Source organism: Drosophila erecta, unplaced genomic scaffold (genome assembly GCF_003286155.1).
Source record: "Drosophila erecta strain 14021-0224.00,06,07 unplaced genomic scaffold, DereRS2 tig00000000-arrow-pilon, whole genome shotgun sequence".
Classification (NCBI taxonomy): Eukaryota; Metazoa; Arthropoda; class Insecta; order Diptera; family Drosophilidae; genus Drosophila; species Drosophila erecta.
In genome coordinates, this window is record NW_020825194.1 from 8,682,322 (window position 1) to 8,701,802 (window position 19,481).

A 19,481-nucleotide genomic window follows, 5' to 3' on the forward strand; every position below is an offset into this window, starting at 1 on the left:
GCCGGCGCGTATCGATAGTGGCAGCGATAACCCAGCGATAACAATTTCGGCAGGCTTTGCACAGAACGCTCTTTTCTGTAAAAGATTTGGCAATTTAGATTTTAAAATTGCAAATAGCTTTGTTTGCAATGTCCGAAAATAATGGTAAGTGTAGCAAAACGAGCTGTTGTGCCAACTGTAACCTAAAGTCGCCAAAAGTCGCGAATCTCGTGCCCTTGAAGAGTTAGCCACAAACTGACAAACGAGTCTTGTTTTTTTTCCCCCTTGTTTCCAGAAGCGTCAGTCGAAACTAACTGTTTCCGAGGTGGCTTCACCCTGAAGGCTTCTCGCCTGGGCGGTGCTGTTCTGCGACCGGCGGTGCTGGCCAACAGCAGCGGCTCCAACAATAGTTCCACATCCCCGGCCGCAGGGGAAGACAGCGCCCTGCTGAATAATCCGTTTCTGCGCGAGTCCAAGGACGAGGATGATGACGAGGAGGTGGTGGCCACCGGATCTGCGGCAGCCGAGTCCACTGGCGACAAGGAGGACGACGAGGTGGACGAGCGGCCGGATCCGCTGACCAAGCTGCGCAGCAATGGCATTGAGCGCTCCAGCATGTTTGCCGCAGCCAAAAACAATATGCCTCATGTCCAGTCCAGCGGCTTCGTCTTCGGCCAGAATGTGCATGAACGTGTGGTGGCCCCCAATGCTGAACAGGTCACCGCTGAGCCGGATGCAGACACGGCGGGCAGCTCGGGATCAGCCCAGGAGGCTGCCTCCTCCTCCACAGCTGCTACGTCGTCGACGGCGCCATTGCTCTTCTCAAGCGTCATTCAGAACGCTGCCCAGACCACAGAGACCAGCGAGGCCGCTGCCTCCTCATCAATTTGCAGCAGCAGCAACAACAACAAGGAGTCCGCCGAGGCCAAGAGCCTGACAGACGTTGCCCGGGAGTACGAAGAGAGCCGCGCTCAGAAGCGCAAATACGAGGAGGTTGAGACCTTCACCGGCGAGGAGGATGAGATCAACATTATCGACGTGAGCTGCAAGCTATTCGCCTTTTTGAACAGCAACTGGGAGGAGCGAGGTCGCGGCAGTCTGCGATTGAACGACGCCAAGGACGGGAGGGGCAACTCGCGCGTAGTGTTCCGCACTTCTGGCAATCTGCGCCTGCTGCTCAACACCAAAGTCTGGGCCGCCATGGTGGCGGAGCGGGCCGGCCAAAAGTCCCTACGACTAACGGCCATCGATAACTCTGGCGTTGTTAAGATCTTCCTGGCCATGGGCCGACCGGCGGACATTGCCGAGCTACACAAGGCGCTCAGCGAACGGATTGCCAAGCGCAAGGTCTCACATCCCGAGGAGTGTTCCGTAGAGGAGGCGAAAAACGGCGTCGCCTCTGAGGCAGCGGCTAGCTTGCAGCCGGAGTCGACGACTCACGACGACGATGATGAGGATGCTGCTCCCGGACCGTCAGGTGCCATTTCAGCAGAGGCGGACAGCTACGGCCCGAGTCCCAAGAAGTTGATTGTCCAGCCCGATAGCAGTGCCGATGTCCCTGTGCCGCCCGTTGAGGAGGGCGACGAGGATGCCGAGGCCGAGGCCAAGGAGTCAACCGATCAGAATTAACCGCCGCTCGCTCTTGTTCTTTTTATACGATTCATACATGGAGAAATACAACACTCACACAACAACCACTAATTAATAAAACGCGCCGTGAATTATTATAAATTAATTATAATAATTTATTAATAATTATTATTATTAAAAATAAAATGAAGTGCTGATTTGTAAACCCGTGAGCAGCGTCTACAAAAGACATTTATCCATTACGCTTTGTGTTTATATATTTTTTTTGTTAAAAATGAAAACCGAAATTAAGATATCGATATCGAATCGTACTCGCTCTAATTAAACGTTTTAATTTAGTCACTATACAAACCCTATGTACTACTTTTCGCTTAGGAAATACTTTTTACAAGTTCAGCGCTTGCTCTAGTCCTGGTCATAGCTCCACTGACTGGCATCCGGTGTGGATTCCAGCGGATCTTCACACAGTATTCAGTTATATAGGTAGGAAAAAAATAGCGTTACGATGAAAAGTACAATCTAAGTGGAAGTAGCAGCAGGAGCAGCAGTGGATATCGATCAACCCATCCTATGCCCTCAGCATTGCCTTGGTGCGATTCGCCGATCTTGAGGACGCTGCTGTTCGGTTCCTTGGCCAGGCCAATCAGGTTATTTATCAAGCAATTTGTAAAACATTCAACTACAAGGTAACACCTAAAGAAATGAGTTGCAACGCCTGGCCTGCACGTTTAAAGAGACTCTATGTACAAAAGGGTAGAAGTCGGCGCCCCTGCAGCGCCCAATCTTAGCTGATGGTGCTGCAGCTGGACACGGTCACGTTGAGAGGATTGTTGGCGCTGCTCACGGCGATGGAGGAGCTGCATGAAAGGAATCACAGGTTAGAGTCTTACATTCTTTAATTACATGTATGTAGATGATGAACTTACCGATTGTGACGCATGTGACTCTTGACTAGATCGCTATTGACCAACGCCGCCATCAGGCTCAATTCACCAGCCATAACCGTGGCGCAGACGATCTGTGCCAGCTTCTTGGCGTTGTCTCCTGGCCGGGTGGCGTGCGCTCCGCGGACACCGAGCATTTCCAAGCATGCGCTCTGTCCTGGCAAGCCGGTTCCACCGCCCACAGTTCCCACCTCCAGCGAAGGCATTGTGCAGGTCATGTAAAGGTCCTCGTTGTTCTCCGCCCAGCACTCCATGGATGTGGAGCAGTTGCTCGAGGTGACATTCTGAGCGGGATCCTGACCCGTGGCCAAAAAGACGGCGGTCACCATATTGGCGGCATGAGCATTGTTGCCACCAATGCTTCCGGCCATGGCGCTACCTCCCATATTCTTCAGCTTGTTACACTCGACCAGTGTCTTGGCATCCGTCTTCAGCACGGAACGCAGTGTGGCTGCCGAAATGGTACACTCGGTGACCACCCGCTTGCCACGTCCCTTAATCCAGTTGATGGCCGCCGGTTTCTTGTCGCAGCAGAAGTTTCCACTCAGCGAGATGATCTGCATGTCGGGAAACTGGCGCTTAATTCGGCGCAAGGCCATCTCAGCGCCCTTGGACACCATGTTCATGCCCATGGCGTCGCCGGTAATGGCCACAAAACGAATATACAGCTGCGGTCCATCCATGGCAATGTGGCAGTCCTTGAGACGGCCAAAGCGCGATGTAGAATCGAACTCAGTTTTCACCAACTGGTAGTTCGCGTCGTTCTCGATCCAAGATTTTGCCTCGGCCGCGCGGGCAACGCTGGGGAATTTCACACATGGCGCCCGTGTCATGCCCACGTCCTCCACGACAGATTTAACACCACGAACGGAGAGCGCTTTGCAGCCACGATTCGTGGATGCTACTAAAGCACCCTCTGTGGTGGCCATAGGCACGTAGTAGGTCTCGCCGTCTAACAGCAGGGGTCCTGCGTAGCCGACGGGAATGGGAACGTAGCCCAGAACGTTCTCACAGCAGGCGTCCAGCACTTTGCGGTAGTCAAAGTGTTCATAAGGCAAGACATCCAGTAGACCAGCCGGCATTTTGGCACGACTGGCGATGATCTGTCGGCGGATTCGCACTCCTCGCTCGGGATCATCTAGTACAGATTCGATTTTATATAGTGGGCAGTGAGGGCCACCGGCATGGACAATGGACACAATCTCCTCGTCACTCAAGGACGCTGGTCCAGAGCCATCTTCAGTGGAGTTGAGTATATCAAGGCATTCCTGAATTGGGCGTGGTGGCCTTATTGGACACACCAGTCGGTGGCGCAGAGGTAGCAGCTCCGTCTGCGTTGACGCATTGGCTGAACTCTGGTCTTCAATGGTAAATAGTGTGCGGACTATAGCTGGAATCTCCGTATCCTTTTTCTGTTTATCCTGTTCTTCATCAATGGGTGTGGTTTGTGAAGCCTTGGCGGCGATGGCCACTGGACCTGGTTGACGCAGCTGATCCGGCAGTGGATCACGATTGTCAAAGCAAATAAATTTAACTACTAGTGCGATGAGAACAATTGAGATTACTATGTGATCGGCACTCATGGTCAGCCACCTGGAAAATGTTGGTGTTAAGTTATTTGGTCAATGAATTGGTTTCAAGTCCCTGAAACTCACTTGATGATAATGTCGGCGATTTCCCCCGATTCCGTGCGATTATTGCTCACATTCAGGGTGAGCGTGGGTGTCAGCGTCTTGTCCACGGCGTCGTAGTCGCCGCCGGAGAAAGCCACCCGGCTGTAAATGTGCACCGCCATCAGGCCAGTGGTCATGATCAGCTTGACACGCTGCAGCACAGGATTGGCCTTCTGCTCCTCCTCGGTTAGCGACTTGAGCAGCAGCGAGCCCTTCGCTTTCTCACGCACCACGGACATATCGACGCCGGAGCGTGACAGATCGAAGATCAGCGACAGGCAGGCGGGATAAAAGGTCATGAAGACCACATAGTTGACCAGCACCGAGAGCACCGCAAACATGCAGAGAACCTCCAGGCGCTGTACACCCGACAGCGTGCCCACGCCCACCAGCAGCACCTCCACAATTGTGTCCTGGGAGATGGCTGGTCCCAGCAGCTCCAGTCCCCGTGCAATGTTCTGCGTGACCTCCGCCTGGTTACTGCCCGATAGCGCCAGCTGCGCCAGACGGCCAGAGTTGGACAGGTCGATGACCAGCAGCAGGAAGAACAGGGCGTCCCTGAAAGTGAATTGAAAGCATATTTAATTGCACATCTAATTAGCATATTTAGTTCACTTTACAAACTACTGTTTTTACGTCAGGGATTTAAAAACCAATGAGCATTAGTTCGCATATTTTAAGCCAAATTTAATTGTTACTCACTTCAGTTCGGAGATGTCGCTGCCCAGGAACTTGATGATGGCCGTCGTGAAGATGAAGCTGGAGAAGACCGTGAAGAGGCCGGCGATGCCTGAAAGAGACGACGAGATGAGTCGGAGTCGCATTAGTGGACGGAGGTCGAATCGTTTAGAGCGCACGTGAGAAATGCCAGGGAGCTTCGTTTGGGCACCTTCAGGTTGCTACCTGCTGCCTTCTGCCTGCCCCACCTCTAAAATCTTGGCCAAACATTCCAATCTTGTGTGGTTTTGGTTTTTTTCAAGTTTATTTTTTGGTGGGGGGGCATCAAAATAGTTCGGGGGGGGGAATAGTTCCACAATGCCGGTGGATGTTCTAACCACTTTGGTCAACACACGTGCCCCCCAAAACGAATCGGGGGCCCAGAGTGATGTAATTCACGCAGTACTCACCCAGCACATATTTGGATCCCAGGCGATGGAGGCTGCAGAACTGGTAGTAGCAGTACAGTACGGCAGTGCAGCGCACGATGGTCATCAGGATTACGTCGGCTGCATTGTACTCGGCCTCCAGGCCATCACAGGATTGGCTCCATCCGTGACAGGGCCTGTGCCGGCTGGAGGTGGCCGAGCCGCCTATTGATGATGGTGGTATGGCTCCACTTGCTCCAGATACGGATCCACCGGCGGCGGCAGCTGACGCGGTGGCTGTGCCCAAACCGCTACTCGCATCCAGGGTATTATTCTTGTCCACCGTGAGCATGCAGGCCGTGATGGTCAGCAGGGCCACGATGACCTCCCAGGGATGCGAGGCGCAGAACTCGCCGTGGGCGCGAAACAAACGTCCTATCATGGCTGCGGCGCGTCCGAATCCCGTCCAGATCTGGCCAATCTCGGCTGGCTGTGGAATACAAAAAGAAAACATGGCAATAGGCCGCCTGTCAGTTAACACACTTCTCACTGGGTTTTCTCAATTACCGAGAGCGGTCACCCTTTTATGTAGTTTATCGCATATCTTTTTTATTTCAGTTATTCAACCCAAGGACATTTGAGGCCAGGATGCGGGCCAGGCCAGTCAACTTTTGTGCGCCACATAATCAAGGCGGCAGTGCAAAGAAGGCGGTAGGCAGTAGGCAAGGGGAAAGGCGAGTTAACTATATCAACAGGGGAAAAACATATCGATTTAACTGTTGACACATTCACAGGCCCGCAGGCTCTGGCGATAAAGACCCTTCCTTCCTTGGCCCTTCCTCGGCAAAAGGAAACGGCGAAACACGTTATTACACTAAGCGGATTTGCACGGGCTGCGTGTCCTTGAGCTTTGGCACGCCCCAATCCCCAGCTCCCAAGCTTCCTCCATTCCCATGCAATGCAAATCCATGATTGATAGTTTAAGCCGGTCCAGGTTCCGCATGCCGGCAGAGTTCGCGGCCGGCTTAATTAAGCCATTGGGCAATCTGGACGGACAATCGCTCGCCCACCACGTGCCCGGCATAAAAATGGCCAGCTCCAGACTATCCATCCAACTTGATGCCACTAATACAACTGCTACAACTGCTACTGCCCCCCACCCTCTACAAAGTTAGACAACGCGCCATAAATATTCAAAGACTCCCGCCCAAATGGTGCGCCGGCGCACAGTCTCTTTTTCGTAGCGACCGGACTATCTGGCGTCCATAAACAATGTTTTTCATTTTGTTGTAAAATGAGAAAATAAACAAATAAATATGCTAAATAAATCAAATGCCACTTTGGCACGCCAAGAGGCGACACTGGATTCCGGCGATTTACGAGTGCGAGCACCAGCACCAAAGTGGCTGAGCATTGTGTAATCTGAAGCCCTGGAGGCCATAAACCATCACGAGCACTCAGGAAACAAGCATCCTTTCAAATCTTTATGGGATGCACCATACACTGGCAGGAATTTGCATCCCCAAAAGGGATTGGTATCTGAAAAGGCAATCATTGGGGAGACAGAAAAGTCTTGATAAAGATGATACTACTCATTTGTTGCATTAGCTGTGTTTTCAAACTCTGCTAACTCTTCTTTCTAGTTGCTCTTTTTCGAATCTACATTATAAAGTGAACACAAATTTCTTTAAAAGTGCATCATTTCCCATTTGCATCTACCGAAAAAATTCCACTCTGAAATTTCCCTTGCAGCGCGAGGCAAACTGAAAAATCAGAGTAATGAAAACGCGATCGTTAAATGTGCGAAGCATAAACAATTCCTCAATATACAAAACAAAACAACAAATTTGATGTTTCTTTTACTCAGCGGATGATGGCTCAAATGGAAGACCTGCGCATGGCCGGCAATTGTAGAGCTATTTTTGGTAGGTGTTTTATGGCGAAAATCGGAGGAGGAGTTTTCCGATGGCCAAAGGCCAGGGCTGAGAGTGGGTGTGGATCAAGATCATGTTGGCGTACATGTCGAGCGTAAAGCTATCATATGGTTGGAAGCTAGCGCCAATTCCGCGGAAGAATCTCCACTTACTGCGAAAAATAATTGAAATATTCAAGTATGAAATTTTCGAATGTGGTTTTCTGATTCATAGTTTACTTTTGTGGCGCACAAACAAATTTTAAGTGGATTGGCCCAAGGAAACCCCCCAATGAACAGTGTCAAATTAATTCTTACAGAATTACAAAATATTATGCAGCACCTTTTATTCATATTTATAGAAGAGCTCTTCAGAACCACGCACTTTTTTTTCAGTTGAATATTTTGACCTAGCTCGCAATTTCCCAAGAGATCTTCCTGTTGAGGTCTGAATCTAATTTGGTTCAATTTCCTGTTTTGGACCATTCATTGAAAACAATTGAACTGATGATGCGAAGTCGAAGTCAAAACGCATTTCGCACTAGAACAAAGTACTAGTCAGTCGCTGATGTTGATTATTTGCCATCAAATGGGTGTGAAGAACACGAAAGGAATCCATATGGAGTGGTACTCCGCCTAAGATCTTCCCGTGAAATCGTTTTGAGAGCGGGTGTGACGTAAATTCAGAGTTGGAATTGCCAAAGCACAACTAGAAATTGGAAATTAGACCAATTTTTCATTTTCATTCAAATGTTTATTCTCGTTCGCTGTTTTCCAACAGAAGTAGCGGGGAACAACAATTAACGAGGGCGCCGCTAATATCTTTTGAATGGCGAAACGTTTAAATTTAGCCCTAGAACACATAGAACACATAGAACGCCAGAGCAGCAGGAAAAAGCAACTGAAATCCGGAAAAATAGAAGAAAACCGTATTCTTTCTTCTCGCTTTGGGGGCGGCATGGGGCGCATGGGGCAAGGACGGCGGGCCAAGGGGCTGGGGACCTTTTCATTTGACAACAAACGCTGTGGTGCGAGTGTGTGCGTAAAAGTATCTGTGTGTGTGCCTGCATTGTTTTGCATACTTTTTAGTTTACATTCGAAAGCACTCGCCGAACGGATGTTGCGGCCGACCTCAACCTTATGGCCATAGAAAACAATCGTGGAGGATAGGATTTCGGCTGGGGGATAGCTACCAAAATAACTAAATGTACTCCGAAGCGAGAAAAATGTGCAAGTAAAATCGAGGCGATGACTCCCAAGTAACCGATAAGAGAACACAAATAGTAATACCGAAATAACAAAAGTGTGTATCGCCCAAGCAAATCGCCACTAAAACATTTGTTCGGCAAGTAAGTATCCAAAAATAAATGCATGACTTTATATTTTAGTTCAGTTAGTCGGAAGTTAAGTCTGCTTTTAATGTTCAGTAATCTTAATCAGTTTAAGCTGATATTTGCATAAGATAAACATGTGTGCTCTACACATGCATTATCCATTTTTTCCAAGAAAAACATTTAAAATTGTATATTTTATTTCTACTGCTCTTCTCAATTCAACGAACTGTTTGCATACGCAAAAAACGATGTTAAATTTTCTGCGGAATTATTACTTACAAGCAGCAATTGAAAAAGCCATTACCCTCGAGAGAAATTCTTTAGAGACCCCTGCAAGGAAACTGGGGTAAACCCAAGTACTTGGGGACCCAATAAAACCGAAATTCCGCGAAAATATCGGGCGACGCGTGCAGCATTTGCATTTGTCAAATTGAATTGGCGGCCACTTCGCCAATCTCAATTAATATGCCCAATGGGTAATGGGTGTGGGGCCCATTTTCGGGCTACCAAGAAATCAGAAAAGGGGAGATCGCGATGCGTCATTATTTGCCTGGTACCACACTTCTTCTTTTAATTTTTTTGGGAGAGGGTAATGGGTTTTCCCGGAATCTTTGGCAAACAGCATCTTTGTTTATGGTTGCGGAAATTTCCCATATAATTTGGCTTTGTTTTTGCACAAATTTTCTGGTAATTAGCACGTTAGAGTTTAGCACAAAGATGCTAACAGAAATGAAGACCTGACTGACTTCATTCAATCAAGTGATCAGGATGTTCCTTTCAAGTAGCTGAAATACTTCGAAGAAGGTGGTATTGTAAATATGCCAGAATTGCTCTAGGCTAACACCTATTTTTCTGCTTAAAATATTTGTATACATATATTTGCTTCAATTTATTTTCGACCTCTGCACCCCATGCAAATTATTGCAATTAACGCCTCTGATTTATGATTGTTTGTTGTTATTTGGTGGTTTTGATATGATCGACATGAGTAACAGTATAGATTTTGATTTAAACAAATCCAAAGTCCGGTACTTTAACATGGCATTCAGTCGCATTTGCTTATATGCTTTTCCTTCCAAGTGTTCGACAACAGATTCGTACCGTTTGTTTATTATTTGGATGTGAACAATCCTTTAGACAACGAGAATTTGGCAAACTTGCCACCTGTATTCCGAATAGTTTCAAATGAAGCCAACTCATCAGGAGGAATATGCTCTAACATGATGAATCGGAAAACGAGGCAGGTTTCATCCGCCGACAGATTTTTTTGGGGCGGAGAAATGGAGGGACACTCGACGTGGCCATGCATTAATTTATCCAATTAAAATTTAGGGGCTTTAACGCCATTTTATGGATTAAGTTATTTGCTTTCACTTATATAACAGCATTGTGTGTGCCTTAAAAATACTTAGTTTTCACGGCCAAACGAGGAGTAGAATATTTATCATTTTTATAGGTTTTTTCAAAGTTTTTTTTATTCAAAAATGCATATCTGACACTTGGCAATGAATAAAAATTTAACCATCTACTTGACTAGAATGCATTTGGATTTTAATTATTCATAAAATGTTTATGATTATAACGTACACTCACAGAGGACTTCTTTTGCGTTTTTTATACCATTATTTCATGGGCTTAAAGAGAAGTTTAGTTTTCTCAAACGATAATTTATGATATTTATATTTTAGTACCTAGAGAGACTGCCCAGAAGTATTAAAGCAACGTCACGTTTCACTGTAAATATACAAGATTGCCTCAGGAACCGGACGGATGTATCTTTTATGCGTAGCCGTCGAGTCTGGAGATCTTCAATCTTGCAACTTGTTTTCCGCCTCCTTTCTCCACAAATCGGTGGCTAGAATGCAATAAAGAGCGTGAGTCATGTGGCCACTTGCTCTACTTCTTTTTTGATCAGACTTAATAGCCCGGTGGCTAATGGTAGTTGGCGAGGATTGTGACTCATCCGGCAGGGCTAAAACCATTTGCCTTTAGTGCAAGTGGCGTGGGATTGGGAGCAACTCATTACCACCGGCTGCCAGTTGATGTTGCAAGATTGATAAGGCACACATAGATCACAGGCTGGCGCTCACGAAAAAGGGGTTAAATGGGATTGATGGGCCTGTGCTGCGGAAAGTGGCCTCATTTGGTTCGATAAGATAGGAAAAACAAGGTCAAAGTCAGAATATTAACATAGATGTTTGCTATGCAGATCGTACTTTCATATTGACGTTGTTAATTTAGACACTTTATTCGCTGTCAGTGGCCAAATTCTTATCAGCTATTGGCAATCGATGGAATGGCCACCCCCAGATATTCACTAAAAGCCAAATCGAGTTTGAAAAGCAATCAGAAGCACTTGCCACGTAGATTAATGCAGACATTAGATGATAAGAAGGCGAAAACATTTTCCATTCAACTGCGGGGAAATGAAGAAAACAATCTAAAACACACTTTAAAGCATTTTTTCCGCTTGCCAGCCGTTTTTGTGTAATTTACAAGTTGCCAAACAAAAAGTAAAAGTTGTCGCGTGAGACACAAATAAATAAATTAATAAAACGACAAACTCAAACGGCGATGAGAAGAAACAGTTTTACTTTCTACCAAAAATGCGAATGCTGCTAATTTGTATGCATGTGAGGCGGGTCAAAGAAAAAAAAAAAAAAAAAAACCTAAAAAAACCTTAGGAAGTGTTCAAAAAACTGTTGTGTTTTTCGAGCGAAACAATGGCAAAGTTAAACAAAGTAAAACCCACAGACTTTGCACATCAAAAGATTTCTTTTCAGCCAGTTCTCCAGCAAAGGGAAAAGTTTTACAAGCTGTTGGACTCTAAATTGAAAAAAGTACTTAAATCAAACTGTTAAAGATTTAAATAAATTCCTTGGCCACTCCTTTCGCTGTTACCGAGTTGCTGAGACTGACATGTGTCAATAGATTATGTTAATCAGGTGCTCCAGCATCGCGATATCATCGCCATCGCCATCGCCATCAGCATCAGCATCTCATCCTCTTGGCCAGCGCTTGACATTGACCCACTTAACGGTTGGTCCATCGATTCGCGTTGACCACAACGCCGTTAACCATCCAAAGAGCTACCAAAAAACCAAAAAGCGAACCAAAAACGCTGCGAGGGAAAAACCGGAACCGTTCGGAATGAAATAGAAAGTTTTGTTTTTTTTTTGGCTGTCATGGCTTTAAAATGGGAAGAAACCGAGCGCTTGGGGTTGAAATTTCAATAATAAGTTTGATAGAATTCGATTGAGAAACTATGCGTGAAATTTCATATTTTTCCTCGAAATTAGAAACTCCAAAGGGAAGGATATGATGTCTTTACATATCAGAACATCTCAGATTTTGTAGCCCCTTTGCATAATAACAGTGCGATCTGCAGGGATTATATATCCTACCAGTTTAACGATACGATAAAGATAAAAAATCTTATATTAATAACATAAATATATCTTTATTTTGTAGTTATTTTTTACTCACATAGAAAGGCAAGGCCCGCAGATGTAAAGTAAACGACCTTATCGAGGGAATTTGCCATAGTTAATGACTACAAAATTCTTTAATGGAATTAAGTCTGCTCTTGATTGCTTCTGTTTTCCCCATTGTATTTTAATGAATGCTATTCAACCGCTTAATTGTTAACATCCCTTGAAATTCGTCCTTAAGCTGAAGTTCTTCAATACTATTAATTCCCAGCCCTGAATACGAATAGTATTTCCTGGGAACGGGTGATGTTGTCAGCGATTGAATGAGAATTAATTTCATATTCACTTAATGTAAATACTTTCCGAGTATTCGGGATAGCCACATTTGAACAACATTGTAAATGCATCTTCGTGCCAGCTTCTTTCGACTGGCTAATCGACATTTTCGGTGTCGGCACGTGCAGGCACAACTTGGCATTACATTTGGCGTTAAATCGGTTGCATATATTATAAATTATAAATAATATTAAGTATTTCAGTGCTGGCGGCCAGCTAATTGGTGAAGCCAGCCGTCGTCGTTGTAGTCGCGATCCGGTTAATTGCCCATTAACATGACTGTTGCGCCTGTGATCGCGACTCGAGAAATAAACCTTTGTTAACAAATTAAGCAATCCAAGCTATTATTAAATAAACCATAATTGAAATGCGCTGCCATAGGCGATGTTTTGGCCAAGGTTTTGTTTGTTTTATTTGCCAATGCGTCGCATCCCCAGTTTCAGTTGTCTGGGACGCGACGATTCGCAATCACGCTAAGTAAAGCTGCCTTCATGCTCGGTTTGCCATTTGGCCAAAACCGAAACCAAAACCAAAACCAAAAGAAAAAACGTCTGAAAACACGGCAATTCTAATCACAACGCCACCCACATCATTATGCCTCGGATGCACACACATCATCATTAGCATTAGCCCCTATCTGAATCGGAATCTGTATCTGAATCGCAATCGAAATTTGAATGGGAATGGGAGTACGAAGGGGAAGGGGCACCATCATCGCTTGTCATCTGCAACATAAGCGCTCGTAAAGTGGGCAACTTTGGTTGGCTGCCTCTGCTTTCTGGCAGCTTGTTGCAAATTTGAATTTTAATTCGACCTTCGGCAAAAAAGGGAAAGACATTTTTATCGCCGCTCCGTCGGTTCTCTGATGTTTGCCGGATGCAATTTCAATTTCCAATCGCAGTCATATTACACGGCTTCATGGATTACACGCTGAGATAGCAGCAGAAAAAAAAAAATGAAAACTGAGGAGGGAGTTCGCCGCCGCCCACTCATTTCCCCTTCAATTTCCGCGCCTCCCGATGCCTTTTTTTTTTTCTTTTTTCTTGTGGCTTGAACAGAAATTGATTTGAGCTCATGGCGAGTGTGTGATTTTTCGCCATGTGGGCCGCTCGAAGAGTTTTCGAGCTTATCAAGCATACTCCACTATCAGTACTCCTCCGTGCAAACAATCAATTAGTTTAATGCGAAAGCATTTGCAATCAAAAGTTTCCCAAAGTGAATCATGTCTGCGAATTAAGATCGTTTCCACTGAAATGACATTGATGATGAGTATATAGTAAATAGATCGCCAAGTGCAAATCATCGTGTCAGCAAAAGTGTGAGATATTTGGTGTTTAGAAATAAATTGTTAGGCAAAACGCAAACCTAAATGTGTAGTAATTTATTGGTACTTGTTGATGGCGATAGAAAATAAGCAGAAATGTGCCTCGCTTTGGAAAACAAAATCGCATTAATTTGGAAAACAAAATAGCATCAATTTGGAAAACAAAATAGCGTTGCAATAAGCTGCCAGAATAATATTCATTCATTAATATTTTCGGTTGTACGTCAAGCGCGTAATTATAAGAAATCAAAACGTATTTTGGCTATATGTACCAGAATTGCATTTATTTTGGCCCACTTTGTTGGAATGCTAAATACAAAGTAAGGATTTCCTTAACTAACCGAGATAAGAAGACAACCAATGGAGGATTAACAGAAAGCATCGACTTAAGGAAGGGAAAATAAATCAGTAGCATACATGCCAATCTTTTTGATTTTAGCTAAGCACACATCATTAATTTATAAGTCCTGTCCTCCGGCCGATAAACCATTTATAATCTGATTAATAGCCAGCCCACTTCCACTCGCATCCATGTTTGTTTTTACAACCTTATCTGCGAAATATCCGACATCGCCGAAGCTTCCCCCAAAACCTCTCAATACGTCCAGCAAAATGCGGCGCATTATGGGAATTAATTAAATCGAGGCCCACGAAGAGAATGTTATAAATTGCACAAATATTTTCCTCGTCGGTAGGAAGACCTCGTCCCACCTCACCTCGCCTCGCCACGCCAATAATAATGGCCTGACTTTGAAGTTTGATTATATAGGCAGTGTGAGGGTCGTCAAATGTCTTGCCACCGGCAGAACTCGGATAACCAACAGCAAACAATCAACAAACAAACGGCGGCGAGTGTAGATTCAACATGTTGCGAACTGCGTTTGTGCAATATTTGCCAGCCTTTTGGTAAAAGGCCGTTTGCTCCAAGTATGCGTGGTTGTAGATCCTCGGTTTCTTGGCTTCTCGGTTCCTCACAGCCGAGAGTTGGACAAACAAAAGGCGATTAGAAAATGAGTCGCTTCGGTTAATGTAATTATGGGCGTTTTATTGGAAGGGCGGGGAGTGGGGATCCCATTCAAGTGCCACAGACCGCCTTCTGCATTGCTCAAATATTTGGTCCGCTTGCAACGTCGTTGCTCAAAGTTTGTTTGACCGGCGTAAATAAGCAACTTGCCTAGCCATGGGTGGCGACAATAAAAATCACGACACACAACAACAGCCACAGAAACATGCTGCTTAAGCTGCTAGTGCAACACGGCAAGAAATTATTGCTATAAAATTCTGTTATTAAAGAGGTCGAAAATGCATAGATCACCATATGGAAAATGGTGTGTATTCCTGAACCACCTGTAACTGGCATGGTGTTACCAAAGACACTAAGAAATAAAGCCTTTCTTCGTTTAGATAGCAGAATGGCCATTTGGCTAACTACCCACTACATTTTGGGCGCAGTGCAGTGGCCACATGAGCGTGAGGCAAACAGCATGTGACATAGACAACTTGGCAGCGGGAGCTGCAATTTCATCCGCCCCGAACTTGGCCGGCTGTTAACTTGGTTATGCCATAAACCAAGACGTAAAGGCGACGCATTTTTCCTGCGTTACGCTTTGTTTCGAACGGATCCAATCGGATTGGATTTGTGATATGGTAGTGGTGGTGTTGGTAGTGTTGCGTCGTCTGGCACCCGTTGCCATTAAGAGTCATCAGCATTCAAGGCGGTCAACTACGATTTCGGAGTGCCAATTGCTTGGTTCGGCGAGTTTTACGTGCCGAACAAAACGGGTTGGGCAGCCAAAGACTCCAACTTCAATTGCAGGTGGGAAAGAGTATAAAAAGAGATGGCTAAAATCGCAGTGGCGGTGTCAGTTGCAACGGTTTTCTTGCTGCCACTTCTGAACCCTGAACATGAAAATGTTGACTGGTTTTTCTTCATTGGCGACCTCATTGTACAACAACAGCACAGCAACTGCACACAAGTCCAGAAATAAAATGAAAAGTTGTGGCCCCTGTCAGTTTTGATCGAGGAGTTATGCAAAACTCAGCATGGCTTCATCTCGCTCTCTGAAGATTTGTCTTTAATCTTGCTGAATAACCATAAACTTGAGCTGAGTTTCGTTGTGATGCAATCTCGTTAATTATTGTGTATTTAAGTGGCTAGAGATAGATCTCTTTAAGATTGTTGCCAGCCAATTAGAAGTAAGAAATCGATTTGGTTTAGTGGGCTAAAAAATCGATCTTTTGCGAACACAAGACTTTGCAGCTTCGGTCGATTTAATTGGTTAAGTGGACCCAGAGCCATGCTGGTGCCTCAGTTTTCATTAGCTTCGGTTGCTGCAACATCTTCGCCTTGTTTGCTTATTTTTCGGGCTCTAATGCGGGCCGAATAAACATAAACTTTGATATGTTTATGCCAGAAGTGCGTGCTGGTTTCATGAGATGCTGGTTTTGTTTGTATTTGCATGCGGTCGGGTTGGCTTTTGTTTGCATTTGCGTTGGTGCTTGAGCCGGAGATATTTGCATTTCAAAGTGAGTCCACAACCGAGACTCGAATACGGTGTAGGGACTAATTCGAGCCGATTGAACATCGATTTTATAGACCCATTTTTTCGGTACGACCATCCGCAACAAAGGGGTTCGCATCTGGCCTTCGTTGGAAGTTGGCCTAAAGCGGCGGAAATGTGTAGCCATCAATGCAATGTGGCTGTGGCTGTGAATGTGGATGGCTGATGGCTTCGCTTTGCAATAGCGCTTGAAGGTGATCGGAAAAAGGGGCAGCGACGATTTCCAAAGTCATGCTCTCAATACCAGAAATCAATGGGGGTGGAGATATGAAATACCTAAAATACCCGCCGACTACACTGGGAAAAAAACCCCTTAGATATGAAATCTACTATTTACTGATCTTACGCAATTTATATTAAATTTGTACAATTTTTGTTACTTTTGTTTGCTTTTATTTCTTGGCTTAAAACCTAAAAGTAATTTGATTTATTTCTCAGTTAAAGCATTAGAAAACTGTTTCTGCGTGTTTACTCATCGCTCAGCGATTTGGCATAGCAATTTGCCATAAATAACAACAATTATGCTTGCCATGATGACGATGATGATGAAATTGCAGGCTAAAATCGCGCACGCGTTTTGCATGCGACTTGGCGCGCGTTTAGCTAATCGCGCAATCTGCGGACGAACGGACAGACTTACGTGCGCAGGCGGCACATGACCAATTTCAGTGGCCAACACGAAGAGCAGGAGGTGCAGATAGCCCAACCCCGGCAGTGGGAACGAGGGAGACAGCAGATACTTAGGCCCGCCAAGCAAACTGCGCATGCGTGCGGTTTAAAACGCGTGCAAGTCGCGCGCGCTTTTGCAGGTGGCGGAGAAAGTTACCAGCACTGAAACCACTTTTTTTCGGTCCGTCGCTGCTGCCTGACTATTGTTGCTGCTGGCCAAACTACATTGGCTTACATATATACACATACTTCTGGTAAAAAAAAAAAATAAATAAAGAAAAGAAACGAGAGAGTAAAATGCCAGGCCATAAAATCGAAAAAGAAGCGCGGCCAGCGTTAAATGAAAATAAATTTGTTTAAAAAACGAATTCAAAGTTGGGCAAAGCCAAAGTCGCGCAGCGGTGAGAGCAAAAGTTATGAAATCGCCGCCAATGGAATCCCAAGTTGAATTGGTATCAATGAATTTACACTTTGGGTCAAGAAAATAGCAGCAATGAGGGAGAATTGGGTAACTGGGTACTCCAACATAGCAGCCAGTTACAAAAAATTAAAGATCGCATTAAGCTATTTTATTTATACATGTATATCATTATAATCAGCTGTTGAATGAGCTGCATTGTGGGATGATCTATTTGAATATGGACTTTGACGAGAGTGCAGTGGCTATAATTACGATCTCGGCTGTCTGCGCAAGAGCTTGGCACAAAAATCGAATGTGAACACACGAGAAACCAAGCCAAACCCAACTCTTTCGCAACTCTTGGCGCCCGGGCAACTGGATTGGCCTGTAATTGAATAATATTACTACTCGGCTGCCGCAGCAACAAAAACTGAGCAGCAAAATACAATAACAAAAAAACAAGGAAGCGGCAATGCACTTGACAAAGCTGCTTCACTTGTTGCAGCAGTTTTATGGTTTATGTTTTTCCACATCATTTTTGTTTTTGGTTGGTTTTTGTTTTTGTGGCGCATTTTGTTGTGCATCGGCGGCGACTGTGTGGCATGTTTCACTTTTGCTTTTAATAGCCAGATGCTGTTGCTGTCTGTCGACTGGAAACGGAGACGAAGATGAAGATGAAGTCGTCATTCGACGGCGTTTTTTCGGAATTTGTTTTGGATTTTTGAAATTGCCGCTCTTCACATAACCGTAATACGCCTTCAGCTGGTTTTTATATATACCATACACATCTAAATACATATATACATATATAAATATATATTTAGTTGTGTATCGCGTCTGCGTTTCTGTCGCTGCCAGATGTCGCCCATTTCGATTTTGGTAAATTGGTAAAGTGGGGAACAGGCCGAGGAAATCAACTGCCATCGAGAAAGTAGTAGCACTTTCTTACTACCAAAAACGCACAGTGGCGTCAGGAAATGGAAAAAATGTTGACAGCGCAGCAGGATGTTTCACTAAACTCCTGCCGATTTGGTTCAAGTGCCTTTTTTACTCGGAAGGATGCGCAAAATATGTGACATCTGTGTAATGTTACCTAAGATGGAGGCATGGTCTCTAAAATGCAGTATTATTGGTCCATATGAGTAATCAAAAATTTTGAATCATCTACTTCCACGGATTTTTGGGTAAACTTTCGGTTTCAAATTCTCCATCAAATTTTGAATCTTCTACATGAACTGACTTTTGGGTAAGCTCTCGGTTTCAAATTCTCTATCAGCTTGAAAGTAATCTAATTATATTTTCTACCCAACGCTCCTGTGCTCAAGTGTCTTTTTCTTTTCAAAGAGAAAGTTGTCCAACATGTGTTCCCACTGCAGGCCAAGAACTTTTATTAGACGGCGACGTGGTGCCCACTGAGTGATAAGATTGGGGAGCCCCAATTGCATAACTGTCTACTAACCAAATAGTGGGAGCCAATGTGCAACCAACTATGTTGTTCTCAATGGAACGCGATCGGATCCAATGGGAATCGCTGGCCAATCGGTAGTGTGTGCTGCTTGGAATCTTGAAGCCAAATAGGGGGAACCTCATCGGGGAGAGTAGTGAGCCCCAAAAAGTCGGAAATAGAACCCAGAACTAACCTTGCTTTTCGACGAGGAATCGATCGGTTGCTTGGAGATCGGTGACAAATGGTTGACACGCGCCCTAATCCACAAAGGAAATGCTAATGAGGTCTGTATGGTGGAGTGAGGTTTCCAGTTGGAGAGGTTGTGGACGCTAACTAGTTCTTCTCAGTTTGTCAAGTTTCTGCGAACAAATCCACATAGTTTCTTGCACGACGCGTTGTTTGGCTTACATTTATATAACCACTAATTGCGGCACTTTCGTTCGCGAATCTCGATTTCTACTTTATTTAACTAACAAATTGTTAAATGTGCAAAACACACGGAAACTTCGTTTATTATTCGTTAATTTTTTTTTTGGCTGCAGGAAGCACACTCGATTTGTTGTATTTGGTTTGTTATCAGTGCTGCTGAGGCCCGGTTAAAGATCGATATTCTCGCGGATCGGGCTAACTGGCTAGTTGGCTGCGCGGCGACTCTCTGCCAAGGGGAATCCTGGCGTGCGGAATTATAAACTGTTTCGCTGCGAGCTCCAACACGAATTGAATTGTTGTTTCTTCCGCGTACACAATTTCACGCAGAAACAGCTGTTTCTAAGTATGACCAGATGGCGGATTGCGT

General features: G+C 45.0%; 2 protein-coding genes across 2 annotated transcripts; one reads left to right on the top strand and one right to left on the bottom strand.

The window, feature by feature from the left end:
- Positions 1-1,916, top strand: LOC6554338 (ran-binding protein 3). Its single transcript, XM_001982066.3, has 2 exons — positions 1-144; positions 275-1,916. Exons 1-2 carry the CDS (start codon positions 129-131, stop codon positions 1,606-1,608), a joined length of 1,350 nt encoding a protein of 449 aa, XP_001982102.1. The 5' UTR covers positions 1-128; the 3' UTR covers positions 1,609-1,916.
- Positions 1,813-19,477, bottom strand: LOC6554339 (3-hydroxy-3-methylglutaryl-coenzyme A reductase). The gene is made up of 6 exons (XM_001982067.3): positions 18,879-19,477; positions 5,314-5,761; positions 4,889-4,976; positions 4,169-4,744; positions 2,496-4,106; positions 1,813-2,426 (listed from the first exon to the last, which is right to left on the bottom strand). Exons 2-6 carry the CDS (start codon positions 5,711-5,713, stop codon positions 2,354-2,356), a joined length of 2,748 nt encoding a protein of 915 aa, XP_001982103.2. The 5' UTR covers positions 5,714-5,761; positions 18,879-19,477; the 3' UTR covers positions 1,813-2,353.
- Between the last annotated feature and the right edge of the window lie 4 nt (positions 19,478-19,481).